The sequence below is a fragment of the Hemiscyllium ocellatum genome, chromosome 2, assembly GCF_020745735.1.
Source record: "Hemiscyllium ocellatum isolate sHemOce1 chromosome 2, sHemOce1.pat.X.cur, whole genome shotgun sequence".
Taxonomy (NCBI): domain Eukaryota; kingdom Metazoa; phylum Chordata; class Chondrichthyes; order Orectolobiformes; family Hemiscylliidae; genus Hemiscyllium; species Hemiscyllium ocellatum.
This window is the reverse complement of record NC_083402.1, coordinates 68,536,180-68,550,718: the sequence shown is the minus strand read 5'-3', so window position 1 is coordinate 68,550,718 and position 14,539 is coordinate 68,536,180. Positions and strand designations below refer to the sequence as shown.

Below are 14,539 nucleotides of genomic sequence, written 5' to 3'. Positions count from 1 at the left end.
TGCTGACTGCTTACTTCTCACTTGACTATCTCGAGGCCGGTAATAGGATATTGGGATGGGAGGGGCAGCTCAGCCACTCTAATGCTGCACAAGGTCCACGTGTTTTTAGGCGGAGATTTAAATGACTGAGGCACCTGCTACCTTGTTTTGAGCCTGAAGCTAAGTATGCAAATCAGTACCTGCGTCATTTTGCACCTCTAATTGCAGCATTCAGGCACAACCATTTACTGCCTTTGTCCAATTACATGCCTTATTGAGTGGCCAAGGTGGCAATCCTGCTGAAATATAGTTGAGGAAATCTGTGAAGTCTTTGGGAAGGAGTGTTGGGTGGGGTGAGATAATGGCTGGCTAACTCAACTTTGCTTGGTACACAACATTGTCAATAATTAAAATAAACCAACCAACTTTAACATGTTTCATGTGAACCAGCACAATGCTCTCCCTCAGCAAAACAATTTGTCTGCCAGCATAAGAGGTACGTTTGCAGATGACACCAAAATTAAAGGTGTCGTGGACAGCGAAGAAGGTCACCTCAGATTACAACAGGATCTTGACCAGATGGGCCAATGGGCTGAGAAGTGGCAGATGGAGTTTAATTCAGATAAATGCGAGGTGCTGCATTTTGGGAAAGCAAATCTGAGCAGGACTTATACACTTAATGGTAAGGTCCTAGGGAGTGTTGCTGAACAAAGAGACTTTGGAGTGCAGGTTCATAGCTCCTTGAAAGTAGAGTCGCAGGTAGATAGGATAGTGAAGAAGGCTTTGGTATGCTTTCCTTTATTGTTCATAATATTGAGTACAGGAGTTGGGAGATCATGTTGTGGCTGTACAGGACATTGGTTAGGCCAATGTTGGAATATTGCGTGCAATTCTGGTCTCCTTCCTATTGGAAAGATGTTGTGAAACTTGAAAGTATTCAGAAAAGATTTATAAGGATGTTGCCAGGGTTGGAGGATTTGAGCTATGGGGAGATGCTGAACAGGCTGAGGCTGTTTTCCCCTGAGCGTCGGAGGCTGAGGGGTGACCTTATAGAGGTTTATAAAACCATGAGGGGCACGGATAGGGTAAACAGACAATGTCTTTTCCCTGGGGTTCGGGAGTCCAGAACCAGAGGGCATAGATTTAGGTTGAGAGGGGAAAGATATAAAAAAGACCTAAGGGGCAACCTTTTCACACAGATGGTGATACATGCATAGAATGAGCTGCCAGAGGAAGTGGTGGAGGCTTGTACAATTGCAATATTTAAGGATGGGTATTTGAATAGGACAGGTTTGGAGGGATATGGGCTGGGTGCTGGCAGGTGGGACTAGATTGGGTTGGGATATCTGGTCGGCATGGATGTGTTGGACTGAAGGGTCTGTTTCCATGCTGTACATTTCTATGACTCTATGTCAAAAAATATTTTGGTAAACAACTGGTTAATAAGCTCATAAAGCAAACGAGAAATTGCTCTGTTTCTAAAGTGAGTCGTACAGGTTGCAATGGCATTTTGAAATGTATTAACAGGGGTGGAGGTGACAGTAAATTCCACATACTCATTAAGCCTCTGATTCAGTTAATTGGGGAAGAAATATGTAATGAGCACTGCTTTAATCCTAGCAAGACGTTGCACTGTTGGCTTTCAAAGTAAACAAAAGGCTAACTTGTGTGAGTGTAAAGTTCTGACACTACTGCACACAAATCATGGAAACATAAGTTTTTAAAATCAAAAGTTTAATTTTCTGTCCTGGCTCTGGTCACTATTACTCCCTGACAAGTAGTATTTAAATTTATTACATTAGATCACCCAACTGGAGTGAATTGAATGAAACTTTGGATTGAAAGCCATTCTTTTTATTTGGTTAATTCTTTGCAGAGCAATGGAGAAAAGGCAAAAAGAGAAGCCACTGATTTGATTGATGGACTGTGTGCCATCCTGGAACAACGCAAAATGAAATTCATCAAGTCAATCGAGGACAGTCGTTCATCAAAACTGGAGAAACTACAAAACCAAATGGATGAATATCAGGGGATGCTGGAAAACAGTGGCCTGGTCGGATATGCCCAAGAAGTACTGAAGGAAACAGACCAATCTTGCTTTGTGCAGACAGCAAAGCAACTACACGTTAGGTGGGTGCATAAAATTGTATCTCTGCTCCAAAACTAAATGGCTTTTTATATTCTCCAGGTACTACCTATTGCCCTTTACTTTTAATAAAGCCACAATATAATTGCTGAATTTCAGAGAATGGGTAGCTCTGTCATCTTGCAAAGTATTTTTTTCATAATGAGGTATCTCTGACATGGGGAGTATGGTTTTAGGAACTGGTGGATGTAGTTAATTTAAATTTTCAGGAATGTTTTGATAGGTTTTTGCATTAAGAGTAAACAAATTTAAACACATAGGATGAGGGGAAATGTACTGGCATGGATTCAGAGCTGTTTGAGGGACAGAAAACAGAGGAATAATTGTTTCATGTTCAGATTGGCAGGCTGTGACTAGTGGGTTGTAAGTATCAGTGCTTGAGGCACAACTTTAAAGACAATTACAATAATTTAGATGTGGGGATTTCCAATTTGCAGATGACACAAAATCAGGTAAATGTGTGTGGAGGATGTGAAGATGGTCAAGGTTTGGAGACATGAAGTGAATGTTTCAAATTTAACACGTGCAACGTAGTGACTCCTCACTGCATCCTGCACAGGGCCATGAAATGCCAGCTCTTTCTAAAAGAGGTTGTTGTCACTGTTTTGGGAGTCTCCTGGTGAGGTCAATGCTGTACATATCGACTTGAATAGACGTACTCCTGGAGGTATTCCTTTCACTTGGATCTTTAAAGGAAAATGAGGCACAAGTTATTATAATGGGAACAATTAATAGAAAATGGGGATAGTCAGAGACAGTTGAGCCCACAGCACCTCGTTCATCCACTGGAAATGGAGGGCTGGAAACCTCTGGTCCTCCTGCACTCCTTCCCCAACCCCACAATACCTCCTCTCCACCTGACCCCCCACCCCGAGGAGCCCAGCAACAGCAACCTGTCCCCAGGCTGGACACTCCTTATCTTTCCCAGTAGCCCGCTGCTGTTCCTGGACCTGCTATCGGGCCTGGTCCCCCACTGCCCCTCACCTGCCCTTGCCTTCTTCAATACGCAGCCACAGCGACCAGTATCCCAACCACAGCCAGGCTCACAATTCTCAGTGGAATTGACCTAGAATGGGAATAGAAGTGTTTTTCGACCTCTGAAGATTCACTGGTGTCATGCTGTGCTGATGGAAGCTGAGTGCACTTCACCACAAAGTGAGACAAGCTGAATGTGGTTGGCAAGGAACATGTCTCCATTATCCATCCCCATTCAGCACGTGCAGCAACTTGGTGGAGTTGGCTGAGTGACCACCCAATGTCATCAAGAAGGCAGTGTTAACACCCTTCATATCCCAGAGCCACATCAAACACTCACCTTCACACACTGTTCAGTACAGATCTTCATTAACGTTACGTAACAGATGATAAATCAATGTTCTTTTGTTTAGTTCATTTACGGGATGTGGCTATCACTGGCTAGGTCAGTATTTATTGTCTAATGCTAATTGCTGAGAGAGCAGTTAAAGGTCACCCACATTGCTGTGGCTCTGGAATCATATGTAGGACAGATCAGATAAAGATGGCAGATTTTCCAAAGGCTCATCCATGAATCAGTTTTTTTTTACAACAATTAACAGTAGTTACATGGATGCCATTGGGATAGCTTTTTATTTTAGATTTTATGAGGCTCCCACAGACTTCTTGGAAGATGGGCAAATAGCAATTTCCCCTTCAGCCGATGTTGGCCTTTTGTAATATCATTGCTGCTCACTTCAGCATTATTGAGATGCCCAAGTTCAAATTGCCTTTGACTAATATCTGACCCACTCTGCATGACAGCAAATGGCTGATGAAACTAACAAATTAACTAGTTACACTTTGCAAACAGCTACTTGCGACAATGTCGTAGCGTCCAGAAAGTGCCCGGATCCCACACCTTCTCCCATCAAACTGACACCGACTCTGCTCACCTTGGGTGGTATTTGATCTATTTTCTAGTAGGGATTTCAAGGTGAGTGATGGTACGGAATACAGCTCACAATGGGCACTGTCAGCACCAGGCCCCATTTGGTTACCAAATACCACCCCCATCCACAAAGCCTCCACGTCCCCTGTTACCTTGCAGTACCCTAGCAGTCCATTTCTACTCAATGCTCCCCTCTTGTGGACAGCCACCACATTGAACTTCACCATGAAATGTCCTCCCTGCCCCTGACACTCCCTGCCTAACCCTCCTCCTGTATTGGCCTGCCATGCCTTTTAATGCTATTCCACATATCATCAGGTTCAGAATTTTTTTATTGATTTTAACTTCCATTAGTTTGTCCAATATTATTTCCTTTTCTACAGTTAATGTTTATAGTGCCTCATGTACATTACTCACTAGGTTTTCCATTATTTCTGGGAGACTTTTAGCACTTTCGTCTGTCACGCTTCAGTTTTCCCCATTGTAAATCTCATCCCCCACTTTATAAGTGCCTCTGCCTTCCACCACAGCTTGAATCCCCCACCCCATCAGGCAGTGATCTCCCTGCTGCTCACAGGAGTCCACCCTTAAACCCTCCTGATTTAGAATTGTATTTACCCCAGGTCTCAGACTGACTTGAGTGAGCAGACCCCAGCTGCTTTGTTTGCAGGTCCATGACTAACAATACATGATTGCCCTAATATTGGTGCTGGTCTTATATGATTGATTAATGATCATACCCCAGACTGTATGGGACACTTATACTGACCATGAACATCCCAAGTGGATGACTGACCATGCCAACATCCCTGGACTGATGGTAATCAGACCCTCTGACTGACAGTGGTCTTTTCGTGACTGGATATGTCCATTTGGTTGCATTAATATGTTTGTTTGCTGCATGGGGAGCTGATACATACTGTAGGGGTTAGAATGACAGCTCGGTGCACTATATAGCAAGATGTCCCCTTCCAGCAGGATCCTACTGACCAGCAATCTGTCTGTGTCTGCACAAAAGAGCACCTCAAAATGGCAGTTCTGGCTAGGGTAACAACATGCTAGTGGTCCTGGCATGGCGTGGAATTACAATGCAGGACATTGTTTGCTGATCGAATTCAGGTGGGGGCTAAGTGAATGAGTACTAAGAGAGAAAGTGAGCAGATCTGAGATGCGGACTGGTCCAATCTGTGATCTGGGTCACAGAACCATACAGCATAGAAGAGTCCTTTTGCCCCATTGATTCTGTGCCTGACTGTTGCAGCCCTTCCTTGCTGGTTGGTGGTGCCCACTGCAGTGCGAGTCTAAGCTTTGTGAGTGGCCTGAAAGTTTATCAGAGAGGTGCCATAATGGCTGCAATGAGTTAGCAGACACTAGAGGCCAATCTTCATGTAGAAGAGATGCATTTGCTTTGCCACTATGTAAGGTTTCTGTATAGAGATCTTATGGCACTGTGCTAGCATCTGGGTCAGAAAGTTTAGGTTCAAGCGCCTTGCAGGATTTGGTGGCCATGCAAGGTGCATTTATGAAAGGGCCATCAAATTGAGTTTAAGCTTGTAAATCCTTCCAAGATGCCTAAAGAAAGACCACAAAATTCCCTCTATCATCCAGCTGAAGGCAATGGTAACCTACTGCTGTTCTTTCCTGTTAGTGTGGAGAAATCAGTTGGAAGTCCATGGCCCAGCCCTTGGAAATGAGGAGAGGGTAAAAGACAGACAGTTACACTCTACATCCTTTACACCAATTTGATCTTAACTGTCACCATGTCAGGATGTTATTGGAATCCTTTAATGGTAGGCCAAACTCGATTCCAAGATTCTTGACTCCATGCTGAGGTTTTCAGATTTCCAACAGGGTCTTTTAACTGTTACCAGCCAACACTGTTACTCTACATTGGCCAATTCCATTCTGAAGATAGGCTTCACCTACTTTTGTAAAGTTGGGCCAGCTTTATAAAGCTTGTGGTTCATTGCCTAGCAGAGATGTCATCATTTATTGTCTACTTTAGGGAAGCTTTGAAAATGTGAGTTCTAAAGATTCTCCTTACTGACCCCCAAGCCAAGACACGCACCCCCCTCATCCCCTCAAACAAACCTCATATCCCACTATGGTGCAATGCCATAGTATGTCTGTACTCACCTCCTGTTCTGTGGTCCTTCAGAGATCTTTATGCTGAGCTCTGGCATTTCCATGCCCATTCACCCACACATACTTTATGTAGAAGGAATGGACCTTAAAGTGAGAGTTAACTCCATCCAATAACTTAAAACTCTTCCTACTACAGGCCAAATAACCATCTGGTTCCTTTAAAGTATCAATAGCTGAAACTGCAGAGCACTTGCAAGTTAACCACGTGTAAATAAACATTATGAAACTGAGATCAGAGATAGACAGCCAGAGCTATCAATCAAACATGCGCTCATGAGTTTGAAGTGTTTATGTTCCCAGACAAGTTTACAGTACTCTCCCAGCAGTGTGACTGCCTTTATCATGCAGTTTATTGTTTATCAGTTCAGCCCAGCTAGCCATATTTGATGATCACAATCTACCATATTATCCCACGATCATACAGCTGTGATTGTTTCTTTAACTAATATTGTGATTCCTCCCCACTTCCTCTCTCTACTCTGAAAGAAAGCTTTGTAATCAGTTGGAAAGTTCTATTCGGAGGAGTGCTGCATTCTTTATGCCATGTTTCAATAAACTCAATGATATCTTTCTTCCAGTATCTGTCTATATTTGTAGTCCACCTGCCTTCTTCACTCGACTTCACCGATGTATATCTTACTAATTCCTGAACCACTTGAATTTTCTAGATGATATATTCTCTGTCTCCAGTGCTTGGATACCAAATTTATACATTCTATTTTAAATGTTGTTCTAACTCTAATTTGCATCTCCCTGCAAAAACTTGACACTGGCACAAGCAAAGCATGATACTAGTCCTAATCTCAGTGAAGAACAACCTGTCCAACTTGAACAGACCCCCCAAAACTGGTTATAATCCTAAAGCATCTCCTGCACCATCTCTCCAACATGTTCATCTCCAATATCTTTCTACTTCTGAGCTCATTGATATGTAATATTGAGAGAAGTTCAGAAGTTGCTATTGTTGAAGTCTTTTTAAAAAAAATTCCTTGCTTTTCTTGGTAAAATCTGCCTACAGAACACCCCTCTTTCTGCCAATGCTATTGGCACTGATATGGGCACAGCTGCAGACTATGTTTTACAGTCAGTCACTCAGTTACATTCTTGACTCTGGCACTCAGGAAGCCATGCTGTATTCTGGAGTTATGTATATGGTTGCAGAAACCTCTGTCTGTTCCCCAATCTGTAGAATAATTTATTACCTTTACTTTTCTGACTTTTATTCACTCTGGATAGCTGAACCATTGATGGTGCATTGAGGAACCATTGCTCCCACCGGTATTCTGAATAGTGGTGAGGGATTGAGATGCAAGCAGAGTACATCTGTCCCACCTACCACGCCCCCTTGCCCATCTCGCAGTCTCCCAAGTTTTTGCTGTCTGTACATTCTTAAACTGAAGGGTGACCATTAATGTGCCCTCTCATTTATTTAGACTGCCCATAGTCTATTCAAATGCATGGGCTGTTTCCATTTTTTGCAAAGCAGCACATGCGTAACAACTTAAATTTGTGATTGGTCTGTGAGAAGGTTTCTGCAGCAATGCAGCTTAGCAGAAGTACTGGTGTTTGCCTCCTGAACTGTGCTAGCAGTGGAGCTCACAGCCTTGCAGAAGTATAACATTAGTGCGAACTGCTGCTGGAATTTCAAAATCCACAGCTTGAGATTTTCCAGTTTGATGGTTCGGCCTTGCACATGTGGTGGGTTTGGACATAAAAAGCATTCTGGGTGTGCATTTAACAGGATTGAGGTACTATGCCATGCCTCCATTCATCAGACCAAAGCTAAATTTCATGGTTTAATTCATTGACTAGACTTAGGGAGCGAGAAAATAAAAGTGGTATTCACCAACCACTCACCTACCTCTGTCTTGTGATGCTTGATTTCATTTGCTTTTGGATTTTCTGACCATATTCTGCTCCTTTTGCTCAATCCTTTTGGACCTTCTCCCCTTTTATATTCATCCTCAGATCACCTCTGCTCTGACAGCTTTCTTTCAGGTCCATGCTGTCAGTGTCCTGGCTAATATTCCTCAGCCAACATGTCCAGCGGCAGAAATGATTGATCTGGTACTGTGGGTTTATTTTGCTTTATCGAATTACAGTTATCTTAAGAATTGCTATAAAATGTTTAAATTGCTTGAAGCAGAAAAACAGAAACATTTGATTCAGTTTATGCTCAGTGAAGCTGAATTGAAATTGAAGCTGAACAAATGTTGCCTTATTAAACTGATTTAGCTCAGTCCATCTTTATAATAATTTTAAAGTAGGAAATCAGGCTACAGCTCTTTGTGCCACATTTATTATAGAAACAACTTTTTGCGTTGAATTAGAAATGAGTAATGCAGCTAACAATAACATTTCATTACTATACATCATATCAACCCATCTCTCAAATATTTCAAAATGTCTGCTAGACATTGTTTGATTTCTATACAGTCCCAGATTCCTGAAATATTATTTCAGTTCCAGTGCAACTCCAATAAATTTGGAGTGGGGTATTTCACAAACACCTTTCTAATAAAACACAAACTTGTTTTATTACTTTTTCTTGAAATAACTCAACAGAGGCTAGTATTCCATCTCTAAAACACTCTTTATTTACACATGAACAGTCCTTGACAGTATCTCTGACACTTATCCTTATATATCAGCCAGATTAACAGCCCCAATCAGGCAACTCATATTCTATGTAATCCATCTGGCTGACCTTTCTACAATCACTACAGTCCTTCTTAATATTTTGTTCAGGGGCATACAGTAAAATTTGGAACATAAAAGTAGAGAAAAGAAGTAGTCCATTCATCATCTTGAGCCTGTTCAACCTATAAATGAAATCATTGTTTATTTGCATATCTTGACTTTATCTTCTTTTATCACCTTGTCTACCATAAAACTATCATTCCAGCTGCTTGTAAAACGTTTTACATTTTTCTACCTAGGCTGTTTATAACAATGACATCTGTCATTAATCCTTTCCTAAACTTTCAGAAAGGTTGAAAGACCTTCTAGTTTAATTCTTTTAACATTCTAAAGTTAACAGATAATAAATAGAGAGAAGTCATTTTCACCTTCACTGCTTGGGAGTGAACTGATTAAGTTGATCACTCTCCCATTATAGAATTAGCCAGTTTTCATTTCTATTGAAATTTGTTCACTGTCCAAGTGATGAAGATAATAGATAACATTCTTATTTTTGGATTGTTCTGACAGCAAGACTAATGCCTAATTTTCTGTAGAATGCCCATAGTTGTCTCACTGTTCATGGGTAACTGTAATATATCCTTGTTCGGTGACTTTCATTACAACGTTTTTTACCTGAAATCCCAAACCCTCTAATTTGGAAATATATTGTTGGGGATAATAGAATGTTGTAACCTTTTGTTACAAACCACGATGGCTTGTGGATGGGCTAATTTGCAGCAACCAATCCTCCTTCTTTGGCAGAGTATAGGGGCCTCTCTAATTATCAGAGACCACTATAGAGTGTTAATAAGAGGCACTCATCTGACGTAACAAGGTCATTTGTTTCATGGTAGCAGTAGGCACACTCCATATTGACTAGTTAGACATAATTACAACCACGTAATCAGGAGTCACGTATATCATCTCTATCTCCATTGGGATCACATGCAAGATTAACTCTTTCTCTGCCCAAAGCCTGTATGACCTCATCAAATTGGATAAAGTTCAATATAATGCATCATTACCACTTCCAGAATTATACAACAGAGAACTGCTGCCACTTAACCACTGTTATACACTTTACAGAATGGAAATCAAGCAGGTGAAAATAGATGGGACATTGGTTTGAGCCATTCCAATGGCCATTTTTAGGAGACTTTCCACAGAATCTCCCATTTCAAGATTATCAAACTTCGGGCGGCACGGTGGCACAGTGGTTAGCAGCGCCTGAGACCCGGGTTCAATACCCGACTCAGGTGACTGACTGTGTGGAGTTTGCACATTCTTCCCGTGTCTGCGTGGGTTTCCTCCGGGTGCTCCGGTTTCCTCCCACAATCCAAAGATGTGCGGGTCAGGTGAATTGGCCATGCTAAATTGCCTGTAGTGTTAGGTTGGGGTAAATGCAGGGGCATGGGTAGGTTGCACTTCGGCGGGTCGGTGTGGACATGTTGGGCCGAAGGGCCTGTTTCCACACTGTAAATAATCTAATCATCTAATGCTCACATGGATAGAATTTCTGACACAGATTGCTTGGCCAGATGACTTGACTTGATTTTGTAGCTTCTCTAAGTTTCTAAGCATAAAATGAAATTTCAAGAACTAAAACCTGATTTGTAACATGAGGCATGGTTGGTATGTTAATGTTACAATGGCACCATACTCAACTAACATTGTCTATCGTGGAGGAAAAGGCACCAAACCAGTACTACTTTCTATGTTCTGGTATGTGGTTGGCCCATTCTCCCCAGCCTCCATTTTCTCTCTAATCGCTTTCCAACCAGTAAGAAATAACTTTACCTGTCTCAGTAACTATAGTGTGTATCCTCTTCTGTCTGATTATTCCCTATCTTTTGAGTTGTCTGAGCTAGCACGTGTCCTCCTACAGGGAAGTTATTTGCCTTCTTTACTTCTGAGAATGTAAGAAAATCGATCAGTAGGCCACTCTGCTTATCAAACTTATTACATTAAGTATCTGTTGTCCGATCAGGGATATCCACTCTCCATTACCACCACGTATCAATTCCTTGCTAAAAGGAATACTGAAGACAATGTTGTTCTCAAGGTTACTGCCTGCTATCCAGGCGATGAGGTGACATGAAAGGCAGCATTTCAGGAGGGGTTCTGTATTACTGAAATCCTAACAGCTCTGAATTTTATTGGGTCTATAATCTATTTGAATCCTTTTTAATGCATCCATGTCCTTTCTCACCTCTTCAAAATTACCTAGGTGACAGCCTACTAGTCCATCATGATAGTGAGAAATAAATCTAAATACTGTGCTGTTATCACTCTGTGTGTTAATAATACTTGAACAACTCTTGGAGATATTTTAATAAAACTGTAAATTTGAAATGAAATGTTATTTTTCTGTGTTGAGTTCTAAGATTTATCACAAGTAGAATCTGTAACATGGATGGAACTTGCAACGTAAACGTAGCATCATTGGATCTACACTCTTCAATGAAGCAAAACCATTGGCCAGTTGTTAGGAGACATCTTGAACAAAAGAAAAATATTACCTCTGTGCCTTGTTTTATAATCAACTTTAACTTGAGGAACATTGTTTTTCATTTGTCTTTTGTACTCCTTGTGCTTTAGGATCCGAATGGCCACTGAATCCCTGAAGACATTCCAGCCAGCTGCAGAACCTTCCTTCACAGAATTCAGTCTGGATGTTTCCCGAGAGGAGGAACTCCTTAAAGAACTGTCATTCACAAATGGTGAGTTTGTTTGGAATAAATTGGCTTAATATCTGTTAGGAAACCCACAATATAGTCTTTAATAATATCCTTTATTCGCTATCAGAACTCTTTCACTTCAATTCATTCATCAGAAGTCATGGCTGTGCTTTAACTGCTGTTCCATAACACACATGTCAGGGGATGAGAAAGATTTTTAAAAATTATCGCCTTTCCAATGATGTACTTGCAATGAAATACTTATACAGAAAAACATCATTTTGGTTTTAAAAGAGATAAAATTTGCAATTTTACACTCATCAAGATTTTAATAAGATCAGATTTTCTTTCAGCGAATTGAACATTGACCAACTTCGTCAAAAATAACCACATGTGAGAGATGATAAAAAAAGAAAATCTCCTGGGACTTTTACACTCAGACTTCACTTCCATTTCATCTGATGTTGACACCATGGCTATGCCTTTTTTCTTCTGCACATGTTCAGTAGCTACTCTTAGTGTAGAGGTACAGTTAATTTATTACTTCAGAGCTCCAAGTTCATTCTCAGTGCCCTTTTTAATCACCAACATTTATCTATTTACTCTGACTTTTTCTTTTCTCCAATTCGTTTTTGCTTGAAGAAGCATTAATCTCCAACAATGTTGTCAGCTCTCTAGGAGGATGTGTAAAAAGGGACAAGCTCCTTTATTACTGTCTTAAAAGGGGAACACAGGGTTGGGGTGGTGGGTTTGGAGTGGGATGGCAGCTTCTAAGAATGGCTGGTTCTTGGGCATGTATAGCAGTGAAGACCATTGGGAAAAAAAAGGATGGAAGAAGCAACTGTCCGTCACTCGGGCTATATCAACTTATTGAACTGAAATTCTCTTCCATGTCTTTTTGTGACTCACTGTGAGGCAGGGATAAATCTGGTGGACAAAAATAAGAAGAAAGGGCCATCTGGAACTGAGGAACCGAAGATCTCCTTTATTACTTGTAAAGCAGGTGTGAGACTTTCTATTGGCACTGGTATCAGTTCCATACTTGTTGCAGAGTGATACTGAGGCAAGAACAGCTCTGGATCTCCATCAGAAAGCTGAAGCACATCATTGTCAATAAGGAAATAGGCTGGTGAGCCAGGGTCCACAAGAAGTTCCTGTGTAACACTATGGTTTGTAGGTTGGATGGAAAACTGAGCAATAATGTGAAATATAGAATAAGTCCCCTGCCTACTAGTCTTAATCTCAGTTCAATGTTTGGAATTGCTAGCTGTTGAGGGATAAAGACCTGCATTTGATGTTTCATGTATTTTCAAAAGATTATTATCAATGTACAGGTGATCACCATTATTAATAAGGGCTTACTCTTCCAATGTAAGATCAGCATTCATTGACTACCTCAGAAAGAGTTCTTTTGCTAATAGCTCACAGTAATCTGGGAACTCTCTTTTGGGTATCTTTTCATTGTGTCAAATGCATGAAAACATTGGCTATCTCTGCATCTGGTTTTTGGAAATCTTCTGTAAAAATTTATTTTTTAGTCTCTAAGGCTCAGTAGCATCACTGAATCCTCCACTCCCAACATCCTGTTACCAGTGACCAGAACCTAAACTGGACTAGCCACATAGACACTGTGATGACAAGATCAGATCAGAGACTAGGAATTTAGCAACAACTAACTCCCCTCCTGACTCCCCAAAGTCAAAATGTGTGGCGCTGGAAAAGCAGTTCAGGCAGCATCCAGAGACCAGGAGAGTTGGTGTTTCTGGTGTAAGCCCTTCATCAGGAATGTGGAAGTGGGGCTGGGGGGGAAGGTAGGTGGGAAGGCAATAGGTGGGTGCAGCTGGGAGGTAATTGGGATAGGTCAGTGGAGAGGTAGAGCAGGTAGGATGGAAGGAAGATGGACAGGTAGGACAGATCCTGACCACCCCAAAGCCTGACCACTATCTACAAGGCACAAGTCAGGAGTGCGACGGAATACTACCCACTTGCCTGGATAGGTACAACTCCAACAACCAATACTCAGGAAGCTTGACACCATCCATGACAACGAAACCCATTTGATTGGCACCGCTCCTCAAACATTCACTCCCTGCACCATGCTCAGTAGCAGCAGTGCGTACCATTCACATTCTGTTGCAGACTTTAAGTTTTCTATTCTTCCCCAAGCTGTAAAGACCTCTGGTTCATGTAATGATTTACATACTAGGGCTGATTGACTTTTCTTGCAGTTTGCCACATTCCCTGCTGTGGGTTTTTCCTTTTCTCCACACTCTGTCAGCTTTGCGCAGGCTTTCCCTCTCCACAGCTCGGCGCCGAAGCGTGTCTTGAAATTCATTTTCTGTTGTTTCCCCTCATCACTGGGCTTTTCTGAAGTTGGATTGCTAAGCTGGCCTTGTCCTTCATCCATAGCACTATATATTTGCTGGGCTGTAAATGGGCTTAGGCTTCTTCTTACCCGTTCTCTCCAGTTGTATAAAGATACTGCTCCTACCACTTCATCCCCTCAGCTAAATGTACACTGACACATTTTATTAAACATAACCATACACAAGCAATTATAAGAGAGGATATCACCTAGAACTTCACAGATTCAGCTTCATTATCAAATTGTCTGACGTCTCCATGATAGCTCATGAACTGACACGATCATTAGTTACTCCTAATCTAAGGGTATAATTAACCCATGAATCCACCAAGGTGAGGTCAGTTAATGGACCACTCACTTTATTATTCTGTATCCAAGTCAAGAAACATAACATGGCTAGGTAGAGAGTAAAGGTCACTTGTCACTGCTTCAACAATGTATTTCAGCCAGAAGTTCAGATTATTATCACTTCTGCGTGAGTATATTTTGCCACATTTTTCATGTTTATTATCCTTTACACCTCTGTCAAGATTGTCAGATTAATTTAAACAATGAGCAGTTTTGAGCTTTGGGCCTGTATCCAGTACAGAATGGATGTGGCTGCTCAAATTTAATGGACAAAGGATTCATACAACCAA

At 41.4% G+C, this 14,539-nt stretch overlaps 1 protein-coding gene across 2 annotated transcripts in view; it reads left to right on the top strand.

Annotated features, from left to right (window-relative positions):
• The window catches only part of trim36 (tripartite motif containing 36), a 107,534-nt gene that overhangs the window by 62,500 nt on the left and 30,495 nt on the right, over window positions 1-14,539 (top strand). For both annotated transcript variants that reach the window (XM_060844496.1, XM_060844487.1), the window contains exons 6-7: window positions 1,856-2,109; window positions 11,457-11,578. In XM_060844496.1, the coding sequence (XP_060700479.1) occupies window positions 1,856-2,109; window positions 11,457-11,578 (376 nt within the window). The remainder of the gene's footprint in view (window positions 1-1,855; window positions 2,110-11,456; window positions 11,579-14,539) is intronic.